Consider the following 24,603-nt stretch of genomic DNA (forward strand, 5'->3'; position numbering starts at 1 on the left):
GATCCTTGAAAACTTCCTCCACGCCAAACTCGAAACAACTCATTAGAGGGTTAGTGGACAATAAAAATTAACATGTTCAGAGGTGACACAATCATTCTTAACACTTCTGGACATTGCATAAAGCTACTGGACATTAATGGATCAAAGAAATTCATGCAACATAGCAAAAGAGGCAATGCGAAATAAAAGGCAGAATCTGTCAAAACAGAACAGTCCGTAAGGATGGATTTTATTGAGGCACCAGACTTGCTCAAATGAAAATGCCCAAATTGAATGAAAGTTGCGTACATATCTGAGGATCACGCACGTAAATTGACTTAATTTTCTGAGTTACCTACAGAGAGGCAGGTCGAAATTCGTGACAGCAAAGAAATCTGAAACTGCGCAGTAATCCAAATCTAGTATGAACTTTACTATCAAAGACTTTATTTGGCACAACAAAACACAAAACTAAGATAAGGAGAGGTTGCTACAGTAGTAAACAACTTCCAAGGCTCAAATATAAAACAAAGTACTGTAGTAAAAACATGGGTTGTCTCCCATAAGCGCTTTTCTTTAACGCCTTTCAGCTAGGCGCAGCAAGTGTATATCAAGTAACATCAAGAGACGAAGCATCAACATCATAATTTGCTCTAATAATAGAATCAAAAGGTAACTTCATTCTTTTTCTAGGGAAGTGTTCCATACCTTTCTTGAGAGGAAATTGATATTTAATATTACCTTCCTTCATATCAATAGTAGCACCAACGGTTCGAAGAAAAGGTCTTCCCAATATAATGGGGCAAGATGCATTGCATTCAATATCCAAGACAACAAAATCAACGGGGACAAGGTTATTGTTAACCATAATATGAACATTATCAACTCTCCCCAAAGGTTTCTTTTTAGCATTATCAGCGAGATTAACATCCAAATAACAAATTTTCAATGGTGGCAAGTCAAGCATATCATAGACTTTCTTAGGCATAACAGAAATACTTGCACCAAGATCACATAAAGCATTACAATCAAAATCATTGACCCTCATTTTAATGATGGGCTCCCAACCATCTTCTAGCTTTCTAGGAATAGAAGTTTCAAGTTTTACTTTCTCTTCTCTAGCTTTTATGAGAGCATTTGTAATTTGTTTTGTGAAAGCCAAGTTTACAGCGCTAGCATTGGGACTCTTAGCAAGTTTTTGTAAGAACTTTATAACTTCAGAGATGTGGCAATCATCAAAATCTAAATCATTATGAGCTACAGCAATGGGATCATCATCCCCAATGTTGGAAAAAAATTCAGCAGTTTTATCACAAGCAATTTCAGCAGTTTTAGCAATTTCAGGCAGTTTTGTACACTTTGCACTAGGAGCAGAAACATTGCCAACACCAATTATTTTACCATTGATAGTAGGAGGTGCAGCAACATGTGAATCATTAGCATTGCTAGTGGTGGTAATAGTCCAAACTTTAGCTACATTTTTCTCTTTAGCTAGTTTTTCATTCTCTTCTCTATCCCACCTAGCACGCAGTTCAGCCATTAATCTTATATTCTCATTAATTCTAACTTGGATGGCATTTGTTGTAGTAACAATTTTATTTTCAATATCCCTATTAGGCATAACTTTCGATTTCAAAAGATCAACATCAGAGGCAAGACTATCAACCTTAGAAGCGAGAATATCAATTTTATTGAGCTTTTCCTCAACAGATTTGTTAAAAGCAGTTTGTGTACTAATAAATTCTTTAAGCATAGCTTCAAGTTCAGGGGGTGTGTTCCTATTATTGTTGTAAGAATTCCCATAAGAATTAGCATAACCGTTACCATTATTATAAGGATATGGCCTATAGTTATTACTAGATTTGTTCCGATAAGCATTGTTGTTGAAATTATTATTTTTAATGAAGTTTACATCAACATGTTCTTCTTGGGCAACCAATGAAGCTAACGGAACATTATTAGGATCAACATTAGTCCTATCATTCACAAGCATAGACATAATAGCATCAATCTTATCACTCAAGGAGGAGGTTTCTTCAACGGAATTTACCTTCTTACCTTGTGGAGCTCTTTCCGTGTGCCATTCAGAGTAATTTATCATCATATCATCAAGAAGCTTTGTAGCCGCCCCCAAAGTGATGGACATAAAGGTACCTCCAGCAGCTGAATCCAATAAATTCCGCGAAGAAAAATTTAGTCCTGCATAGAAGGTTTGGATGATCATCCAAGTAGTCGATCCATGGGTTGGGCAATTCTTTACCAAAGATTTCATTCTTTCCCAAGCTTGAGCAACATGTTCATTATCCAATTGTTTAAAATTCATTATGCTACTTCTCAAAGATATAATTTTAGCAGGGGGATAATATCTACCAATAAAAGCATCCTTGCATTTAGTCCAGGAATCAATACTATTCTTAGGAAGAGATAGCAACCAATCTTTAGCTCTTCCTCTTAATGAGAAAGGAAACAATTTCAATTTAATAATATCACCATCTACATATTTATACTTTTGCATTTCACATAGTTCAACAAAGTTATTGAGATGGGCAGCAGCATCATCAGAACTAACACCAGAAAATTGCTCTCGCATAACAAGATTCGATAAAGCGAGGTTTAATTTCAAAGAATTCTGCTGTAGTAGCAGGTGGAGCAATAGGTGTGCATAGGAAATCATTATTGTTTGTGGTTGTGAAGTCACACAACTTAGTATTTTCAGGGGTAGCCATTTTAGCAGTAGTAAATAAAGCAAACTAGATAAAATAAATGCAAGTAACTAATTTTTTTGTGTTTTTGATATAGAGTGCAAGACAGTAAATAAAGTAAAACTAGCAACTAATTTTTTTTGTGTTTAGATATAATGCAGCAAACAAAGTAGTAAATAAAATAAAGCAAGACAAAAACAAAGTAAAGAGATTGGATTGTGGAGACTCCCCTTGCAGCGTGTCTTGATCTCCCCGGCAACGGCGCCAGAAAACAGTCTTGATGCGCGTAGATGACACGTCCGTTGGGAACCCCAAGAGGAAGGTGTGATGCGCACAACAGTAAGTTTTCCCTCAGAAAGAAACCAAGGTTTATCGAACCAGGAGGAGCCAAGAAGCACATTGAAGGTTGATGGTGGAGGAATGTAATGCGGCGCAACACCAGGGATTCCGGCGCCAACGTGGAACCTTCACAACACAACCAAAGTACTTTGCCCCAACGAAACAGTGAGGTTGTCAATCTCACCGGCTTGCTGTAACAAAGGATTAACCGTATTGTGTGGAAGATGATTGTTTGCAGAAAACAATAAAACAAGTATTGCGAGTAGATTGTATGCGATGTAAAGAATAGGACCGGGGTCCACGAGTTCACTAGAGGTGTCTCTCCCATAAGATAAAAACATGTTGGGTGAACAAATTACAGTGGGGCAATTGACAAATAGAGAGGGCATAACAATGCACATACATGATATGATAAATATAGTGAGATTTAATTGGGCATTACGACAAAGTACATAGACCGCTATCCAGCATGCATCTATGCCTAAAAAGTCCACCTTCGAGTTACCATCCGAACCCCTTCCAGGTATTAAGTTGCAAAACAACAGACAATTGCATTAAGTATGGTGCGTAATGTAATCAATAACTACATCCTTAGACATAGCATCAATGTTTTATCCCTAGTGGCAACAAGACATCCACAACCTTAGAACTTTCACATTCTTGTCCCAGATTTAATGGAGGCATGAACCAACTATCGAGCATAAATACTCCCTCTTGGAGTTAAGAGCAAAAACTTGGCCAGAGCCTCTACTAATAACGGAGAGCATGCAAGATCATAAACAACACATAGGTAATAACTTGATAATTAACATAACATAGTATTCTCTATCCATCGGATCCTGACAAACACAACATATAGTATTACAGATAGATGATCTTGATCATGTTAGGCAGCTCACAAGATCCAACAATGAAACACAATGAGGAGAAGACAACCATCTAGCTACTGCTATGGACCCATAGTCCAGGGGTGAACTACTCACTCATCACTCCGGAGGCAACCATGGCGGTGAAGAGTCTTCCGGGAGATGAATCCCCTCTCCGGCAGGGTGCCGGAGGTGATCTCCAGAATCCCCGAGATGGGATTGGCGGCGGCGGCGTCTCAGTAAGGTTTTCCGTATCGTGGCTCTCGGTACTGGGGGTTTCGCGACGAAGGCTATTTGTAGGCGGAAGGGCAGGTAAAGGGGCGTCACGAGGGGCCCAGACGACAGGCCGGCGCGGCCAGGGCCTGGGCCGCGCCGCCCTGGTGTCTGGCCACCTCGTGGCCCCACTTCGACTCTCCTTCGGTCTTCTGGAAGCTTCGTGGCAAAATAGGACCCTGGGCGTTGATTTCGTCCAATTCCGAGAATATTTCTTTACTAGGATTTCTGAAACCAAAAACAGCAGAAAACAGCAATTGGCTTTTCGGCATCTCGTTAATAGGTTAGTGCCGGAAAATGCATAAATACGACATATAATGTGTATAAAACATGTAGATATCATCAATAATGTAGCATGGAACATAAGAAATTATCGATACGTCGGAGACGTATCAGTTTTCTATGTTCTTCTTGCTCCACGCGAACGCACCAAGATGACTGCTCAATTTGTTGAGTGTGTCTTCCTTGGCTATAACCCTGAGCACAAGGGATATAAGTGTTGGGATCCTATTGGTCGTCGGATGTGCATCTCTCGGGATGTCATTTTTGATGAGTCACGTCCTTTCTACCCGTGTCCCTCATTCTCCTCCTTCTCGGTGGATGATATCTCTTTTCTCATGTTCCCTGACTCACCTCCTCCTGTGCCTCAGGTCCCAGCTCCGCCGAGTCTCTCACCACCTTCTCCTCCTTCGTCCACCAGACCCCCCTCTCCTCCCTCACCACCTTCCTCACCCTCCACACCTTCCTCTCCCATGTCACCTTCCTCGCCTACGGTGGTCCCTCCCTACCATTTTCACTACTCCCGTCGTCCACGTGAGGATGATGTTGGTCCTCCTGACATGCCCTCTACCTCTGGTGCGATGCCCTCTCCGTCCGAGCCGACTCATCATCTTCGTGCTCGTCCTCTTCCTCCTCCTGATCGCTATTCTCCCACTCACTACGGTCTTTCTGCTATCTTTGAGCCGACCTCTTATCGGGATGCCCTTGCTCATCCCGAATGGCAGCTAGCGATGGCTGAGGAGATTGCTGCTCTTGAGCGTACTGGCACCTGGGATGTTGTCACTCCTCCTTCCTCTATTCATCCCATCACCTGCAAGTGGGTCTACAAGATTAAGACTCGCTCCGATGGTTCTCTTGAGCGCTACAAGGCTCGTCTTGTCGCTCGCGGCTTTCAGCAGGAGCATGGCCATGACTATGATGAGACCTTTGCTCCCGTGGCTCACATGACCACTGTTCGTACTCTCCTTGTCATTGCTTCTGTTCGTCACTGGTCTTTCTCTCAGCTTGATGTGCAGAATGCTTTTCTTAATGGTGAGTTACGTGAGGAGGTATACATGCAGCCACCTCCTGGCTACTCGATTCCCGATGGCATGGTCTGTCGTCTCCGGCGCTCTCTCTATGTCCTTAAGCAAGCCCCTCGCGCCTAGTTTCAGCGTTTCGCCTCTGTGGTGACCGCTGCTGGTTTTGTCCCCAGCGCACATGACCCTGTGCTCTTTGTCCACACATCCTCTCGTGGTCGGACTCTCCTTCTTCTTTATGTCGATGACATGATCATCACAGGCGACGACCCTGAGTACATTGCCTTTGTCAAGGCCCGTCTTCGTGATCAGTTTCTCATGACTAATCTTGGTCCTCTCCGCTACTTTCTTGGGCTTGAGGTTTCTTCTACCTCCGATGGCTTCTATATCTCCCAGGAGAAGTAAATTCAGGACCTTCTCACTCGTGCCGCTCTTGGTGATGAGCGCATTGTTGAGACTCCTATGGAGCTCAATGTCTGCCTCCGTGCCACTGATGGTGATCCTCTTCCGGACCCGACTCGCTATCGTCACTTGGTTGGTAGGGCCGGTCCACACATATTCGGGCCCCGGGGCAAGCAATAAAAAGAGACCCTTGTTGACAAACAATTTTTTAGAATGTAGTAATGTATTTCATAAGCAATCCCGTAGATATATAGGATAGATGGATGGTTTTGGAACTGCAAAACTCACACCACAAATTATTTATTTGTAGCAATTCAGATAACTAGATCATGATAGTAAGAAAATAATATTATTCTACAAAAGATCGACCTTCTAGGTGGCACAATGATACCATCGATTCATATACACAAAAGCAATTAACCTTGTCAAGTCTAATTGCTCCGTAATGCTTTCGTGTTACCTTGAGATATGATGTTAATGGATGTGAACTTATGTTCTTTAGGAAGACATGCCACCAAATAATCTGCAGAAAAAAATACTCAATACAGAGAACAAAAAGACCTGGATATGGACATATAGCTCCATGTCGAATTGTTGATGTAGATTCCTTCATCTACAGGCAGCTACACTCAGCAAATAGACAAAGGAGAAGATTGCTTGCTCATTCCCGTTCCCCTTTTTCTGAGCAATCTCTCAAATCCAGTGAATCCTTGAATAACAAACATACGGAGGAGTAAGAGAAGCGGAACTGGAGATGTGGAGCAGTGAGAGGCTGAGAGCCAGGGAGCCGGGCTATTTTACTAGTGATGAATGAAAATGAAGAAATACATTAGGGGGAAGAAGAAGACGTAGTACCATCCATCTCTGATGCCTTGGAAAAAGAGATGATTGGTCATTAGTGTGCGGTGGCCTTGGAATTGGAAAGGAACGGAAATGGCGGCATTGTTATCTGCGAGTAGAATTTTGTAGGTAGAGTCGAGTCGACGACTGCGAGTACAGAGAAGACGATGCATTGTTTTGGTCCATGAATGCTAATCTGCGTGGGCTTGGCCATCTTATTTTCTTGTACAATACTAGTACTCTAATATTAGTATTTGACTACTACCTGGGCCGGGGCCCTTTTCTGCTAGGGGCCCGGGGCGGTCGCCCCGGCCTATGGGCCGGCACTGTTGGTTGGGAGCCTTGTCTACCTTGCTGCCATCCGTCCTGACATCTCCTACCCCGTCCACATTCTGAGTCAGTTCATGGCTGCTCCCACTAGTGTCCACTATAGTCATCTCCTTCGTGTCCTCCACTATCTTCGTGGCACTATCTCCCGTCGGCTTTTCTTTCCTCGCTCCAGCTCCTTACAGCTCCAGACCTACTCAGATGCTACCTGGGCTAGCGATCCAGAGGATCGCAAGTCTCTTTCTACTTGCTGTGTCTTTCTTGGTTGCTCTCTCATTGCTTGGAAGACCAAGAAGCAGGTTGCAGTCTCTCGTTCGAGTGTTGAGGATGAGTTGCGAGCGATGGCTCTCTTGACGGCTGAGGTGACTTGGTTACGCTGGTTAGTTGCGGACTTTGGTGTTCCTGCTGATGCCCCGACTCCTCTCTTATCGGACAATACTGGTGCCATCAGCATTGCGCGTGATCCGGTGAAGCACGAGCTCACCAAACACATCGGTGTTGATGCCTTCTATGTCGTCATACTGTGCAGGGTCAGGTTATGGCTCTTCATTATGTGCCTTCCGAGTTACAGCTTGCTGACTTCTTCACGAAAACCCTGACTAGAGCACAGCATGGTTTCTTTCTCTCCAAACTCAGTGTTGTTGATCCACCATGAGTTTGAGGGGGGGTGTTAGAGTTGTATAGTCTCTATTCTTGTATTCCCCAGTGTATGAGGGGCTTACCTGCACATTGTAACACATGTACATATACTAGCTTATGGTCCTCTGTGAATACTAGTTGCCCATTCATAACATACACCAGACCCTCATCTAGTGCTTCTAGAGAAGCCACGCCGAGAGCATTCGTTTCTGCTGGTTCGCCGGAGAGAAGGATCACAGCGTTCCACAAGAGTGAAGTTCCTCTCCAGCAAGGGGTGCAGGGGTGCCGTGGAGCGCACCCATGTGTATGTCTTCACTCTTTCTCTCTCTCATCGAGAGAATACCTAATGGATTACCAACACACACCCATCGACGTCCAGTTGATTCAGTTGACGTACATGAGCCAATGATCTTCCCACACTGTGTAAATATAAAACTAAAAGTTTAGCTACAATAGAGAAACATATATCTGGTAAGATGGGCTAACTATGATGATTACATATGTTCCACAAAAAAAATACCTGATAATGATAACTTGTCCTCGTCCTTGTCCGAATATGAATCTGATGAAGAGTAACCTATACAAATGTCATAATCCGTAGAATATCCATGCTTGTAACCACCACTGTCAGGATGTTGTAGGCCATCCACCAATTGTTGTCTCTCGCATTGATAACAGTCACCTTACACAATTTCAAAACAAACATAAAAAAAAACAATGCAATTTAATAATACTGCTAAGAATACAGTGGTTTAAATTACACAAAAGGTAATCCCAAAGTATACTACTCCCTCTGACCCATATATTACTTGTCGTAGATTTAGTACAAGAGATTTGGATTCATACTAAATCTGCAACAATTGATAAACATTTGCAGCTACTTCTTAATACTTGCCAAGCAAATGGAAAGGGGGTTTAAGAATGCATACCACTATCACTTGCCTCCAGTGGGCAGCAGAAATAGTACTTGCCAGTAGACAACTCCTTTACCTCAGCAAAATAAAGTTTTGGTGTCCAAATATCAGAATTCAGAAGTTTTGTCTCGATAATGAAATTGAAGTGCTGATATATCTTGTCCTCAACATGAACGGTGGCACAATGGTAGACAAGTTCTCTGAACCTGTGCTCAGTGTCCTACAAAACCATCAGAATTAGGAACCAAACTTAACTCTATTTTTAGTTGAAAACAGCAAAAATAGACAACAGGGTTATACAAACCTCAAGACTATTATTCTTAACATAATTCCTGAAAGCAAGCAAGCATTCCTCAATCATCGGCTCCATTCCACTTTGAGGTCTCCGTCGGTATGTAAGTCTCTTTTTCGTCCTATAGTACTCCTTTGCTTCCTCATCGGATAGAAGATATCGCGCCCCAATTAAAGGGCGGGAATGGGGGGCTGGAAGAGTTCTGTTGGACCTATTTCGGATTCAGTTAATCAAGTATCAGATCATACACCATTATATAAAATGATAACCATAATAGAATAAAATGAATTACTGAAGATTTAAAAGGATAGAATATTACCAAGGACATGTGGAGCTTCCAAAACAAGTACCAGTAGTGTTGTGAGTATGGCAACCTGTTAAATAATCATCTGGGTCAGTCATAGACTCCTCTCGTTTCTCTTCGTCCTTCCGCAGAGGAATAAGAGCATAAACAGCAGGATGCTTGCATTCTGGACGCTCCTTATCAGAAGAACCGATACCCAACTTTTGAGAATTATCATCTTTTTTGATAGAATGTGCGTCATTTTTAGTCATCTTGTCAGTGGAACAAAGATTCTCCTCATCGACCTCCAAATCCAATTCCTTGAACCTAAATAGACCATTAAAGTCTGGTTACATTAAGATGGCAATAACAAGATAAAAGCTATAAAATGCATTCTCTTTAAAACTACAGGAAAGAAACCTGCCTAACACGATATTGATCATTAAACTAGTTCAATAATCAATATTCATAAGAAAGTACCTTAGCAGCAAAACGGCTAATTATCAGAAACTATATATAATAAGCAGACTAAACAAGGTGCACGGTTCAGAATGAAAGAAAACCTTACAATTGGGACATCCAAGGGGGTGACTCGTCGTTTTCGTGCAGGTCACCAACATCCATGGTTGAATCCTTCTGGAATTCCACAGAAGATTGGGATGGCCTCGCCTGGTGAGCACCAACCTCTACTGTAGAGATTTGGTCTGCTGAGCTGCAGACCTTCACTGGGCAGAAGATCTTCTTGTCCAACAGATCCGGCGACGTACTAGTAGCACCAGGTCGGTGGAGATCGAGCACTTTTGTGGGTCGATCGGGTACGCGACGTACGTACTAGTAGCACCAAGTCGGGCGGCCTGTTTAATCGATCTCTAGGAAATACCGAATCTGACACGCAGTCGCCTTGTCGAGATCTTCACGGAGACAAACTAACCGAGATGATCATGGCCGCGATCTATCATACGTGACCTCGTTCGATCGGATCGGAGCTGGACCCGCTGAGATCACAGTAATCCTAATACCTCCACGCTGGACCCGCAAGGGGTGCAGGGGAAGCAAGGTTAAAGAGGCCGCCCGCCTACGAAATTACTTGATCTCGACTGACTTGGTGCTGTTGGTAGGTCGCCAGATCGATCTGCTGGCCGTACGTGTGTCGGTCTCTCTCTCTCTCTCTGGAAGAAACAGAAGGTGCGCTTCGATTTGTCTCCGTGCCTTCTGCCATTGATCACGCTCTGAATTCTCCCAGATATGCAAACTCATTTCAGTTTTTGCACTGCACGCTTCGCTAACTGTCTGTTCTTTTCCATGTAGATTTTTCCTTGGAAAAAGGTTTCCTCTTTATTCGAAGATTAAGCATTTATTTTTGATAGGTCTAACAAGTGCACTTTTTTATCATCTTCAGGTTAGCAGAAAAGATCTCCACAGCAGAGGTTGTTGCTCACCAGGCAATGGCATCCCAATCGTCCGTCGAATTCAGGAAGGATTCGACCATGGATGCTGGAGGCCCGCACGAAAAGGCTGAGTTATCCGGCTGGATGTCCCGATTGTAAGGATTTCTTTCATACTGACTTGCGTGTCTTGTTTGGTCTTCATCTCTCGTTTCGAATAATTGAGCTGTTCTGCCGCTAAGTTAATTTCCTTTCTACCCTCTCCATGTTACAAGATTAAGTGGATCACTTTTTATCGAATGTTCAAAGAAAATCCATTGTTTTGTTTTTTTACTTTATGTCGGTATTGCCATCTGAATATAATCAGACTTTAATAATGGTCTATTTAGGTTCGAAAAATTGGATTTGGAGGTGGATGAGGAGGATCTTTGTTCCACTGACAAGAAAACTAACAATGGTGCACATTCTCTTAAAAGAGATGAAAATTCGCAAAAGCAGGGACTGTTCCGCCCTTCAATTGGGGCGCGTTATCCTGCGTCCGATGACGAAGCAAAGGAGTACTATAATACGAAGAGGAGACTTACATATGGAGGAAAACCTCTAAATGAGATGGACCGGATGACTGATGAATGCTTGCTTGCTTTCAAAAACTATGCGCAGAATAGTAATCTTGAGGTCTGTATAACCCGCTGTGTATATTTGCTTCTTTCCAAGTAAAATTGGAGTTAAGTTTGGTTCCTTATTCTGATGGTTTTGTAGGACACCGAGTACAAGTTTGGAGAACTTCGCCGTCGCTGTTACAGAGTCCAGGCTCATGGCAAGATATATCAGCATTTCAATTTCACTATGCAGACAAAACTTGGAAATTCTGGTATTTGGACATCAAAACTTTATTTTGCTGAAGTGAAGGAGTTGTCTAGTGTGAAGCACTATTTCTGCTGCCCATTGGAGGCAACTGATGATGGTACGAATTCTTAACGTCCCTTTCCAATTTTCGTGAGCAAGTATTAAGGAATAACCACAAATATTGATTAGTATATTTTGGAGTTACTTGTGCAATTCAATCCAGTATATTTTCAGGCAGTATTATCAAATTGTGTTGTTTTCTAATGTTTGTTTTAAAATTGTGTAAGGTGATTGCTATGAATGCGAGAGACAAAACATAGGTATTCTAAAACATCCTTGTAAAGGTGGTTACGAGGAAGGATATTCTGATAAATTCAACCTGTATATGGTTGACTAATCAGACTCGGATGCAGACCAGGTGACTTCCTTTGATCTGATACAGTTAGTTTTTGTTGTTGAGCATAAGTAATGATCCTAGTTTCTCGGTCCATCTCCAAAAATGTTTTATTACAGCTAAAAATTTAGATGTAGTTTTACAGGTAGTTTATATAGCCGTGTGGATGTGTTCCTATTTTTAATCAACTTGACGTCGGTTAATGCATGTTAGTAAACCATTTGGACTCTTGATCAGAAATGAGAAACGACACATAATAATTGAACCTAAACTAAGCTGTACTAAATTGATAGCATATCTGAATTCATAACGTGGTTAACTCCTTAAGTTTCAGGGAGCAGTTTCAGCTTCTGCCAGATTTGTTGAACACTTTAATGGGGTTTTGTAGCTAAAATCTTTCTACCTAGAAATTCTAAAAATCCTCAAGCTGCATTGATTCGAAGTTTCAAACAGGGCATCGTTCAGAAATTGGCAGCTTCAAGAAATCAGCACATAGAGACAGAATAACTAACATAGATTATAAAATATAGGCGCATACTCAAGGAATGAAACTTTATTTTTAAGGTATAAGTAGAATATTACATTTTCAATCAATTGTATTTCCGAAAAAACCCCTTACCAATGAAAAAAACTACAAGCTACTTCTATCTGTAATTTTTAACACAAGAACTAGTTGAACTGCTGAGATGATTTACTAGAAAAGTATTGTTAGTCCATTACGATTTTCACAATCCATAAACAATATGTGCAAGAAAGTACATTCTAAGGTACACATTCAGTTTGATACTGTTTCTAGAATCTTTAAGTGTTAGCATGTTTTAAGTTAGTCCTAATAATTTGAAAGTGCACATTTGGGTCCTAAAGTACAGTGAGTCAATGCTGGTCCTAAGTCGACCGACTCAGGTTTGACTGGCACGCATAGTAGGTACTGAAAAAGACATACTATACTTGATAACCACATCCAGAATATCATATCAATTTGGTGATCCTACAGACTAAACTTGCCTTCAGGTTTTGTTCTAAGCAACCTCAACAAGTTCCGTGTTCAGTGTTTCAATGTTTGGCCTACATGACATTCTCATAGGCTCTAGCTATCCCTTCAATTATGTTTGCAGTACTGACCATGCTGAAACAGTGTGATCTGTGAGTTACGGGTGGTTCTCTGGTGGATAGTTTGAAAAGTCAGAGCTTTGATACTTCCTCTTGATATGATATAATCATTATTTAACCTGTTATGAAGATCGGATAATTTTCAAAATACCATTGCAAAAGCATAATTTTGAAAAATGCCCAACCTACCCTCAAGATGGAAAATGCCAAGACTAGATAATTAAAGTGTTCAAAAAGTAAGCTCTAATGTGAGTACTGAAGGATGAAGTATGAACCTGAAAGTTTTGGGTTAGTCAATGATGTACAAAAGAAAACAAGGGATGAGGACGAAAAACAACCGTTAGTGTGTATAACCGTTAGTGAGTAACATAATTAGAGACACTTTTAACCCAAATTTCTTAGGTTCCCATATCATCCCACAATGTTGATCTAGGGAACAAAAAAAGAGTACTTATGCCAATGGTTTTGCCAAAAAAAAAATTTCTTATGGCAGTTATATTTCTATGCTTAGCTGTGAACCTAAGTCTTTTGTCATATATCAATAATCTGCTTTATCATATCATTTCCTGTCGTGTCTCAGACGCTTATAACAGTGCCTTCATTTTTTATCTGCAGCTATCTGATGATGGACAAATTGGGAAGTCTGCAAGAAGGTGGTGAATCTAGCAAGTCGTTCGGTCCGGTGTGTCGAGTTCAGTTGACGTGCAGCATGTACTATATAGTTTTTTTTTTGTTTGAACATTATATCTATGGATTAGACAGCTATCTGAACTGATTTATTACTAGCGAACATACAATACTTGTAACGACCCGGAAAAACCCTAACATTAGATTTTTCTTTCCCGCTTGTTTTTCCTCGTCGTTCCAAGTCATCATGCCGCTTGTTTTTTATAAACCCTAGCTTGGTGTTTCTCCTCCGCCCCATATGTTTATTTTAAAACCCCTTTCTCTCTTATCTCTTTCCAATAATAATAAAACCTAAAATATTATTATTTTGGATATGTTGAAAACTAATTTCAAATCTTGTCCAAGTATTTTCCAAAATTTGCAAAATAACATTTTCCTTTGAAAAATAAAACCTAATTACTTTATGTTTCCTCTCATATGAGTTAATAAACCCTCTCTCTTTTCATTTAACAAACCCCAAAATCAAGTTACAATACAAAAGAAAATAAAATTATTCAATTGTTTCTGAATTCAAAATAAAGTTTGGTTTTGGTTTGTTTTCAAGTCCAAAACAGGTTTCCAAATAAAGGAGAAAGTTTTAAAATAAAAACAGAAACTCTAACCCCTCTCCCTGGGCTTCTCTCTTTTTTTGGCCGGGTTCTTCTCCTCCCAGATCCGCTCCTAGTGGCCCAGCTCCTTTCCCGGCGGCCCATCTCCTCTAGCCCAAGTCCAGCCCACCCTAGGGTGTACCCCTTTGGCCCCCCACCTTTTTCTTTCTTTCCTTCTCCCCCAACCGTATCTCCTCACCTCCTCCCCTCTATCCCTTAAATCCGCGTCCCTGCGCAGAACCCTAGCCTCCTCCCTCTCGCGCTGCCGTTTCTTCCCCCTCTCTTCTTCTCTGTGAACCGAAGGAGAAAACCACCGCGCCACCTCACCGACGTCCGGCCATCTCCGTCCACCTCGTGCCCGTCCGAGAGCATCAGAGGGTCCGCCGCATCGTCCTCGGCCTCCTCACCAAGCGAATCGAGCTAGGATTCCTCACCCGCGACGAGCTCGTCAACAGCAACATCTCCGGCCACCGCCTTTTCTCGATGATTCCGGCGACCACCGTTCTCCTTCGGCTCCGGCGTCTGCACAACGAGATCCGTGGTGACCTCGCGAGTCTCCTGGACACCTTCCCCCTCTCGTTTGCTTCTGTATCCGGCCTCTCACCATGGTGACCGACGCCTCTCCGCAGCTCTCGCCGCCGGCGACGCTCTAATGGGTCCTATCCCCTGGCGCCGCCCTCCCTTGGTCCGCGCCGACAAGGCGCGTCGGTGGTGCCTCATCCCGCTCCCTTGAACGCCACGAGACGCCGACGCACATCCATGCCGTGCCGTGGTGATCACCACCGCACGCGCGCGGTACCTTCTGTCGAACACCTTCCGTGCACACAACGCTATCGCCCCAGTCAGCGCCAACGTGGCGCCCTAGCCCCCACCCGTCATTCTATCTAGCTAGCAAAGCCCAAGGTGAGAAAACCCTCACAGATTTGGATCTTGAATTCTTGCACTTTGACCCCTGCATGTTCCTGTTTCCTAACCCGCAGTCCCTATCTCTAACAGTTTCAGCGAAAACCCCCTGCCACTCTTCATAATAAACCAGCAGTCCTTCTCTCGTTCTGTTTATGTTTTCAAGTCCTTTTCTAATTACAATAAAACCTGTTTATCTATTTTAAATAATAAAAACGTATCTGTTAATAACTTTTAAATGCTAATCCAAATGAAAACGTGTTATATATGAATTTTGATTAGAAAAATATGCTGAACATGAATATGCCATCCATATATATGTTTGCATCTTGTTGCGTGTCATGACGTGATAGTTCATGTATGTTCAGCTCACATGTACCTGGAGTATTTCGGACACCGACTTGGTTTCCCCGCTCCGATTAAAATTGAAGTAGCTCAACCTTGCCATGCTACTGCCATGTTAAGCAACCTTTAACTTTGCCGGTAGAAATGCAACTCCAACCTAATTTGTTTGTCCGGGTTTCTGACCCTGCTTAAATTGGATAAGTTGCATCGCACCATGTCTGGCATGCCATGCATATCATATCTTCATCATGCCGGTTCTTCTTCCGTAGTTGTAAGACTTGCATCCGTTGTGTGTTCCAACATTTGCTTCTTCCCGGATAAGATCGCGAATTGGTGTGGTGAGATACGACGAGTTCTTCGGCTGATCTTCGACAATCTTAACATGCAAGCATTTCCTAAACTCCTGTCTCTGCAGGAGTCGCTCACCTATTTTATTTTGCCTTGTCTCTTATGCTAGCATAGTTGCAATCTTGTCACGTGTCATATCCACTTATTACCTCAAGCATCCCATATTGCCTCCACCACCCTCCTATAGTTGTTGTTTGGTTTATCGGGTCTGCTTTGCGAGTCGTAGTGCATGCTAGTGCTGTTTATATCTCGTTAACGTTATTGTTATCTTATCGGGTTATTTTTTGGGAGGTTATCACATGTTATATCAGTTTTTGGAGATACTTATGTCCTACTTAATTGTTAACAACTAAAATTGTAAGAAGTGGTATCTGTGAGCCCCTTTGCGAAAGCATCGGATCTTTGTCTCGCTAATGTCCCCTAGGACCCGAGTTCTTGTTATCTGTTCCGAGATTGAGCGCTCTACCTGTACGTGGGGATGTTTATCGGGACCCCCCTCACCCATTACCTTTCCTCGAGTTTGTTTGTTGGGAGCCTGTTGCGGTCAGAAACCCACCGGCGAGCAGCGACGGGCAACACAGTAGAGCCGGGAGGCTCCCAGGACTGCGGCTGGCCCTGGTCCCTCCGAGCGACGGCCCGCAAAGACTCGGCACGCACGTCCGATGCTGGTGCAAGGGCGTGCCACCTGACCTATACCTGGTCAGGAAGGTAATGGATGTGCCTCGCTTAGTTTCATGCATGGCATACACGTAAACATTAAATACGAGCCTCGATCGGCTCTCAGGTTATCCTGTGAATCGGCTCAAGGAGCCGATCCACCCATGATCCGTACGAGGTGTACGAATATATGGTGGTCCTGCTTGATCAAAATAAAGCTAAAACGACCTACTACGATTTAGGGTTTTCACCACATAATCGGAACATCCTACTCGTGATTGAGCCCGGCGGCCACGCACGGTGATCGTAAGCCGACCCTAGACAAGGCCTAAAAACCAACATGAAGTTGATCCCGGAACATCCTGTCTAGGGCTAGCAAACTACGCCCTACGCGCCACTTGGATCCTTCAACCCGTTTGTAAGGCCTAACTATGCAGATATTAAACTAATCCTTGAAGAACAAGGAGCAATCATAACGGATCGAATCTACTAAATAATGATCAAGCGGGGTGCCGCCCTTACACCTAAGATAGGTGTAAGGGCGGCTAGACATCTAAGGGTTGCACGGACGAAAGCATATGATACGATGAAGCAATGCTAACCCTAACACATCTATGATAACTACGTTGCTCGCCATCAACAAGGCTTCGGCCACGAGCAACGCATGAACAACGAATAAACGTGTACTGCCTAGATCGCAAGATGCGATCTAGGCAGCATGATTCTTACCCGGAAGAAAACCCTCGAGACAAGGGAGTTGGCGGTGCGCCTAGATTGGTTTGTGGTGAACGTGATTGTTGTTTATCTCATAAACCCTAGATACATATTTATAGTCCGTAGACTTTCTAACGTGGGAATAATCCCAACCGTGTACGAGCCAAACTCTATCTAACCGACACGTATCCTACTATATTACAGATACACGGGCAAATTAGCCCAAACTTTGCACATAAGGCCGATTCATGTATTTCTTCCATGTATATTCTTCAAGCCCATCTTTAATCGCGGCCCACCTCTGATCCGGTCAAATTCTGGTTATAACACATGCCCCCCTGGTTTTGGAAATGACAATTCCAAAGTCACTCTGCTTTTTCTTCGTCGGGTCATGTCGTGGCAGAGCAGAACCGTCGTAGTATCCTTCATCATGATGCCTTGCCCTCACAACTTCTTCGCAAGATTTGATAGCTGATACGTCTCCGACGTATCGATAATTTCTTATGTTCTATGCCATATTATTGATGATACCTACATGTTTTATGCACACTTTATGTCATATTCGTGCATTTTCTGGAACTAACCTATTAACAAGATGCCGAAGTGCCGCTTCGTTTTCTGCTGTTTTTGGTTTCGAAATCCTAGTAACGAAATATTCTCGGAATTGGACGAAACGAAGACCCGGGGGCCTATTTTGCCACGAACCTTCCGGAAGACCGAAGAGCATACGAAGTGGGGCAACGAGGTGGCCAAACCACAAGGCGGCGCGGCCAAGGGGGGGCCCGCGCCGCCCTGTGGTGTGGGCCCCTCGTCAGCCCCCGACTCTGCCCTTCCGCCTACTTAAAGCCTCCGTCGCGAAACCCCTGAGGCGAAAAACCACGATACGGAAAACCTTACTGAGACGCCGCCGCCGCCGATCCCATCTCGGGGGATTCTGGAGATCTCCTCCGGCACCCTGCCGGAGAGGGGATTCATCTCCCGGAGGACTCTACACCGCCATGGTCGCCTCCGGAGTGATGAGTGAGTAGTTCACCCCTGGACTATGGGTCCATAGCGGTAGCTAGATGGTTGTCTTCTCCTCATTGTGCTTCATTGTTGGATCTTGTGAGCTGCCTAACATGATCAAGATCATCTATCTGTAATACTCTATGTTGTGTTTGTCGGGATCCGATGGATAGAGAATACCATGTTATGTTAATTATCAAGTTATTACATATGTGTTGTTTATGCTCTTGCATGCTCTCCGTTATTAGTAGAGGCTCTGGCCAAGTTGATGCTAGTAACTCCAAGAGGGAGTATTTATGCTCGATAGTGGGTTCATGCCTGCATTGACACCTGGACGAGTGACGAAAGTTCTAAGGTTGTGTTGTGCTTGTTGCCACTAGGGATAAAACATTGATGCTATGTCCGAGGATGTAGTTATTGATTACATTACGCACCATACTTAATGCAATTGTCTGTTGCTTTGCAACTTAATACTGGAGGGGTTCGGATGATAACCCTGAAGGTGGACTTTTTAGGCATAGATGCAGTTGGATGGCGGTCTATGTACTTTGTCGTAATGCCCAATTAAATCTCACTATACTTATCATGCCATGTATGTGCATTGTTATGCCCTCTCTATTTGTCAATTGCCCGACTTTAATTTGTTCACCCAACATGCTTTTATCTTATGGGAGAGACACCTCTAGTGAACTGTGGACCCCGGTCCATTCTTTTAATACTGAAATACAAATCTGCTGCAATACTTGTTTTACTGTTTTCTCTGCAAACAATCATCTTCCACACAATACGGTTAATCCTTTGTTACGAGCAAGCCGGTGAGATTGACAACCTCATCTGTTTCGTTGGGGCAAAGTACTTTGGTTGTGTTGTGCAGGTTCCACGTTGGCGCCGGAATCTCCGGTGTTGCGCCGCACTACATCCCGCCGCCATCAACCTTCAACGTGCTTCTTGGCTCCTCCTGGTTCGATAAACCTTGGTTTCTTTCGAGGGAAAACTTGCTGTTGTGCGCATCATACCTTCCTCTTGGGGTTGCCCAACGAACGTGTGAAATACACGCCATCAAGCATATTTTCACGGCGCCGTTGTCGGGGAGATCAAGACACGCTGCAAGGGGAGTCTCCACTTCTCAATCTCTTTACTTTGTTTTTGTCTTGCTTTATTTTATTTACTATTTTGTTTGCTGCACTTATATCAAAACACAAAAAAAATTAGTTGCTAGTTTTACTTTATTTACTGTCTTGTTTGCTATATCAAAACACCAAAAAAATTAGTTACTTGCATTTGCTTTACTTATTTCATTATGTTTCCTTTTAATTTTACCACAAAAAACATACCGGTAGGACGCGGGTCTATAATTGGGAGGAACAATATAGAATAATTTTTCACCCATGTTAGTACCGTTGAAGATTTTGAAGATAGACACTTGGTAGAACTTGCTCCTACTTATGAAATTGCTTGCTGTCTGCTTTAGTTCGCCTGTTGGAAACTAAATTTGTTAATCTCAATCCTATAATCCAACACATGTTTCTTACACTTGGTGATTTGGAAGAGGGGGGAAAGAAAGATTTTGTTTTGGAAACCCTTCTTAGAGAATTTGGTGGTCTAGCAAGAGAGGCTAGAAAGGTCTTTGCTAAATTTAATATGCTTGGTTCTCATACTAATTTTGTTAGTCTCCTTGAAAAAATGGACATGGATAGGATATGGTACACTAATAATGCTAATGATGGTGGGGAGATCAAAGCACCAATACCATGTAAACTCCTAGCTATGAATGATGCACTAGAACATAACTATGCTTGGCTTGTTCCTGAAAATTTGTTCGATGAGAGTAGCAAGCCCAAGACTAATGAGAAGGGAGACGCTGAAACTTATGTATCCAATATACTATGCATGGTTGAGAAAACTTCAAACCCCGCTGTAGGTGCTCCACCCTTTGATAACACTTGAGTTATACTTTCTGCGCCTAGCTGAAAGGCGTTAAAGAAAAGCGCTTATGGGAGACAACCCATGTTTTTACTACAGTATTTTTGTTTTATATTTGTGTCTTGGAAGTTGTTTACTACTGTAGCAATCTCTCCTTATCTTAATTTTATGTTTTTTTGTGCCAAGTAAAGTCTTTGATAGAAAAGTAAGTACTAGATTTGGATTACTGCGCAGTTACAGATTTCTTTGCTGTCACGGATCTGGGTCTATCTCCCTGTAGGTAGCTCAGAAAATTAAGCCAATTTACGTGCATGATCCTCAGATATGTACGCAACTTTCATTCAATTTGAGCATTTTCATTTGAGCAAGTCTGGTGGCCTAATAAAATCCATCTTTACGGACTGTTCTGTTTTGACAGATTCTGTCTTTTATTTTGCATTGCCTCTTTTGCTATGTTGGATGAATTTCTTTGATCCATTAATGTCCAGTAGCTTTATGCAATGTCCAGAAGTGTTAAGAATGATTGTGTCACCTCTGAACATGTGAATTTTTATTGTGCACTAACCCTCTAATGAGTTGTTTCGAGTTTGGTGTGGAGGAAGTTTTCAAGGATCAAGAGAGGAGTATGATGCAATATGATCAAGGAGATTGAAAGCTCTAAGCTTGGGGATGCCCCGGTGGTTCACCCCTGCATATTCTAAGAAGACTCAAGCGTCTAAGCTTGGGGATGCCTTGGGCATCCCCTTCTTCATCGACAACATTATCAGGTTCCTCCCCTGAAACTATATTTTTATTCCGTCACATCTTATGTACTTTGCTTGGAGCGTCGGTTTGTTTTTGTTTTTTTGTTTTGTTTGAATAAAATGGATCCTAGCATTCACTTTATGGGAGAGAGACACGCTCCGCTGTAGCATATGGACAAGTATGTCCTTAGGCTCTACTCATAGTATTCATGGCGAAGTTTCTTCTTCGTTAAATTGTTATATGGTTGGAATTGGAAAATGCTACATGTAGTAACTCTAAAATGTCTTGGATAATTTGATACTTGGCAATTGTTGTGCTCATGTTTAAGCTCTTGCATCATATACTTTGCACCCATTAATGAAGAAACACTTAGAGCTTGCTAATTTGGTTTGCATATTTGGTTTCTCTAGAGTCTAGATAACATCTAGTATTGAGTTTTGAACAACAAGGAAGACGGTATGGAGTCTTATAATGTTTACAATATGTCTTTTATGTAAGTTTTGCTGTACCGTTCATCCTTGTGTTTGTTTCAAATAACCTTGCTAGCCTAAACCTTGTATCGAGAGGGAATACTTCTCATGCATCCAAAATACTTGAGCCAACCACTATGCCATTTGTGTCCACCATACCTACCTACTACATGGTATTTATCCGCCATTCCAAAGTAAATTGCTTGAGTGCTACCTTTAAAATTCCATCATTCACCTTTACAATATATAGCTCATGGGACAAATAGCTTAAAAACTATTGTGGTATTGAATATGTACTTATGCACTTTATCTCTTATTAAGTTGCTTGTTGTGCGATAACCATGTTTACGGGGACGCCATCAACTATCCTTTGTTGAATATCATGTGAGTTGCTATGCATGTCCGTCTTGTCCGAAGTAAGAGAGATCTACCACCTTTATGGTTGGAGCATGCATATTGTTAGAGAAGAACATTGGGCCGCTAACTAAAGCCATGAATCATGGTGGAAGTTTCAGTTTTGGACATATATCCTCAATCTCATATGAGAACACTAATTGTTGCCACATGCTTATGCATTAAAGAGGAGTCCATTATCTGTTGTCCATGTTGTCCCGGTATGGATGTCTAAGTTGAGAATAATCAAAAGCGAGAAATCCAAAATGCGAGCTTTCTCCTTAGACCTTTGTACGGGCGGCATGGAGGTACCCCATTGTGACACTTGGTTAAAACATGTGCATTGCAAAGATCCGGTAGTCCAAGCTAATTAGGACAAGGTGCGGGCACTATTAGTATACTATGCATGAGACTTGCAACCTGTAAGGTATAATTTTCATAACTCATATGCTTTATTACTACCGTTGACAAAATTGTTTCATGTTTTCAAAATAAAAGCTCTAGCACAAATATAACAATCGATGCTTTCCTCTTTGAAGGACCATTCTTTTTTACTTTTATGTTGAGTCAGTTCACCTATCTCTCTCCACCTCAAGAAGCAAACACTTGTGTGAACTGTGCATTGATTCCTACATACTTGCATATTGTACTTGTTATATTACTCTATGTTGACAATTATCCATGAGATATACATGTTACAAGTTGAAAGCAACCGCTGAAACTTAATCTTCCTTTGTGTTGTTTCAATACCTTTACTTTGATTTATTGCTTTATGAGTTAACTCTTATGCAAGACTTATTAATACTTGTCTTGAAGTACTATTCATGAAAAGTCTTTGCTTTATGATTCACTTGTATACTCATGTCATTACCATTGTTTTGATCGCTGCATCCACTACATATGTTTACAAATAGTATGATCAAGGTTATGATGGCATGTCACTTCAGAAATTATCTTTGTTATCGTTTTACTCGCTCGGGACGAGCAGAACTAAGCTTGGGGATGCTTGATACGTCTCCGACGTATCGATAATTTCTTATGTTCTATGCCATATTATTGATGATACCTACATGTTTTATGCACACTTTATGTCATATTCGTGCATTTTACTGGAACTAACCTATTAACAAGATGCCGAAGTGCCGATTCTTTGTTTTATGCTGTTTTTGGTTTCGAAATCCTAGTAACGAAATATTCTCGGAATTGGACGAAACGAAGACCCAGGGGCCTATTTTGCCACGAACCTTCCAGAAGACCGAAGAGCATACGAAGTGGGGCGACGAGGTGGCCAAACCACAAGGCGGTGCGGCCAAGGGGGGCCCGCGCCGCCCTGTGGTGTGGGCCCCTCGTCAGCCCCCGACTCGCCCTTCCGCCTACTTAAAGCCTCCGTCGCGAAACCCCCGAGGCGAAAAACCACGATACGGAAAACCTTACCGAGACGCCGCCGCCGCCGATCCCATCTCGGGGGATTCCGGAGATCTCCTCCGGCACCCTGCCGGAGAGGGGATTCATCTCCCGGAGGACTCTACACCGCCATGGTCGCCTCCGGAGTGATGAGTGAGTAGTTCACCCCTGGACTATGGGTCCATAGCAGTAGCTAGATGGTTGTCTTCTCCTCATTGTGCTTCATTGTTGGATCTTGTGAGCTGCCTAACATGATCAAGATCATCTATCTGTAATACTCTATGTTGTGTTTGTCGGGATCCGATGGATAGAGAATACCATGTTATGTTAATTATCAAGTTATTACAAATGTGTTGTTTATGATCTTGCATGCTCTCCGTTATTAGTAGAGGCTCTGGCCAAGTTTTTGATTTTAACTCCAAGAGGGAGTATTTATGCTCGATAGTGGGTTCATGCCTGCATTGACACCTGGGACAGTGACAGAAAGTTCTAAGGTTGTGTTGTGCTCGTTGCCACTAGGGATAAAACATTGGTGCTATGTCCGAGGATGTAGTTGTTGATTACATTACGCACCATACTTAATGCAATTGTCTGTTGCTTTGCAACTTAATACTGGAAGGGGTTCGGACGATAACCTGAAGGTGGAATTTTTAGGAATAGATGCAGTTGGATGGCGGTCTATGTACTTTGTCGTAATGCCCAATTAAATCTCACTATACTTATCATGCCATGTATGTGCATTGTTATGCCCTCTCTATTTGTCAATTGCCCGACTGTAATTTGTTCACCCAACATGCTTTTATCTTATGGGAGAGACACCTCTAGTGAACTGTGGACCCCGGTCCATTCTTTTAATACTGAAATACAAATCTGTTGCAATACTTGTTTTACTCGTTTTCTCTGCAAACAATCATCTTCCACACAATACGGTTAATCCTTTGTTACAGCAAGCCGGTGAGATTGACAACCACACTCGTTTCGTTGGGGCAAAGTACTTTGGTTGTGTTGTGCAGGTTCCACGTTGGCGCCGGAATCTCCGGTGTTGCGCCGCACTACATCCCGCCGCCATCAACCTTCAACGTGCTTCTTGGCTCCTCCTGGTTCGATAAACCTTGGTTTCTTTCTGAGGGAAAACTTGCTGCTGTGCGCATCATACCTTCCTCTTGGGGTTGCCCAACGAACGTGTGAAATACACACCATCAATAGCTTTTAACATCACTTCCTCAGAAACCGTAATGGCATTAAATCTCCACTATACCCCCTTTATTTAACTGCGCCGAACAGTTCGCCACTTCATCCCCTTGCTCTGCTCTGGCCATCGGCACCTAAAAAACCCTCTTTCCATGTAGCAATGTCTTCCTCTTCCTCCATCTCATCAGGCCTCTCCTTCCAATCTTCCTCCTCGAGCGAGCAGGAGTGGAACTTTGACCACGTGCCAGATGGCCCACCTGAGGCACTTGTCGGGTCAGACGGTGACTTACCTCTGACCGATGGGGAGGACGACCTCCAGTTCCTCATCGAAGGGGAGCTGAAG

The 24,603-nt window shown here is 42.7% G+C and overlaps 2 protein-coding genes across 3 annotated transcripts; one reads left to right on the forward strand and one right to left on the reverse strand.

The window, feature by feature from the left end:
* Window positions 1–7,949: 7,949 nt before the first annotated feature.
* Window positions 7,950–9,834, reverse strand: LOC124654904. Its single transcript, XM_047193878.1, has 6 exons — window positions 9,723–9,834; window positions 9,191–9,481; window positions 8,884–9,082; window positions 8,595–8,799; window positions 8,186–8,347; window positions 7,950–8,084 (listed from the first exon to the last, which is right to left on the reverse strand). Exons 1-6 carry the CDS (start codon window positions 9,776–9,778, stop codon window positions 8,050–8,052), a joined length of 948 nt encoding a protein of 315 aa, XP_047049834.1. The 5' UTR covers window positions 9,779–9,834; the 3' UTR covers window positions 7,950–8,049.
* A 1,158-nt stretch (window positions 9,835–10,992) lies between these two features.
* Window positions 10,993–13,655, forward strand: LOC124653766. Of its 2 annotated transcripts, XM_047192829.1 has the most exons (4): window positions 10,993–11,214; window positions 11,299–11,503; window positions 11,673–11,803; window positions 13,539–13,655. In XM_047192829.1, the coding sequence occupies exons 1-3, from the start codon at window positions 11,149–11,151 to the stop codon at window positions 11,780–11,782; spliced, it is 381 nt and encodes a 126-aa protein (XP_047048785.1). In that variant the 5' UTR covers window positions 10,993–11,148; the 3' UTR covers window positions 11,783–11,803; window positions 13,539–13,655. The 2 variants fall into 2 exon arrangements, with proteins under 2 accessions (XP_047048785.1, XP_047048786.1); XM_047192830.1 differs by lacking the exon at window positions 13,539–13,655 and having other exon boundaries at window positions 11,673–11,944.
* The last annotated feature ends 10,948 nt before the right edge of the window (window positions 13,656–24,603 follow it).

Source organism: Lolium rigidum, chromosome 5 (assembly GCF_022539505.1).
Source record: "Lolium rigidum isolate FL_2022 chromosome 5, APGP_CSIRO_Lrig_0.1, whole genome shotgun sequence".
Taxonomy (NCBI): Eukaryota; Viridiplantae; Streptophyta; class Magnoliopsida; order Poales; family Poaceae; genus Lolium; species Lolium rigidum.

What these genes read in the sequence shown, in the direction of transcription:
- LOC124653766 (XM_047192829.1), top strand. Translation starts at nt 11,149, where the DNA reads ATGGACCGGATGACTGATGAATGCTTGCTTGCTTTCAAAAACTATGCG. An exon ending in CGCAGAATAGTAATCTTGAG is followed by an intron (nt 11,215 to 11,298) that starts GTCTGTATAACC and finishes ATGGTTTTGTAG; the next exon opens with GACACCGAGTACAAGTTTGG. An exon ending in ATTGGAGGCAACTGATGATG is followed by an intron (nt 11,504 to 11,672) that starts GTACGAATTCTT and finishes AAATTGTGTAAG; the next exon opens with GTGATTGCTATGAATGCGAG.
- LOC124654904 (XM_047193878.1), bottom strand. Translation starts at nt 9,778, where the DNA reads ATGGATGTTGGTGACCTGCACGAAAACGACGAGTCACCCCCTTGGATG. An exon ending in TTAAGAATAATAGTCTTGAG is followed by an intron (nt 8,800 to 8,883) that starts GTTTGTATAACC and finishes ATGGTTTTGTAG; the next exon opens with GACACTGAGCACAGGTTCAG. An exon ending in GGACAAGTTATCATTATCAG is followed by an intron (nt 8,085 to 8,185) that starts GTATTTTTTTTG and finishes ATATTTACACAG; the next exon opens with TGTGGGAAGATCATTGGCTC.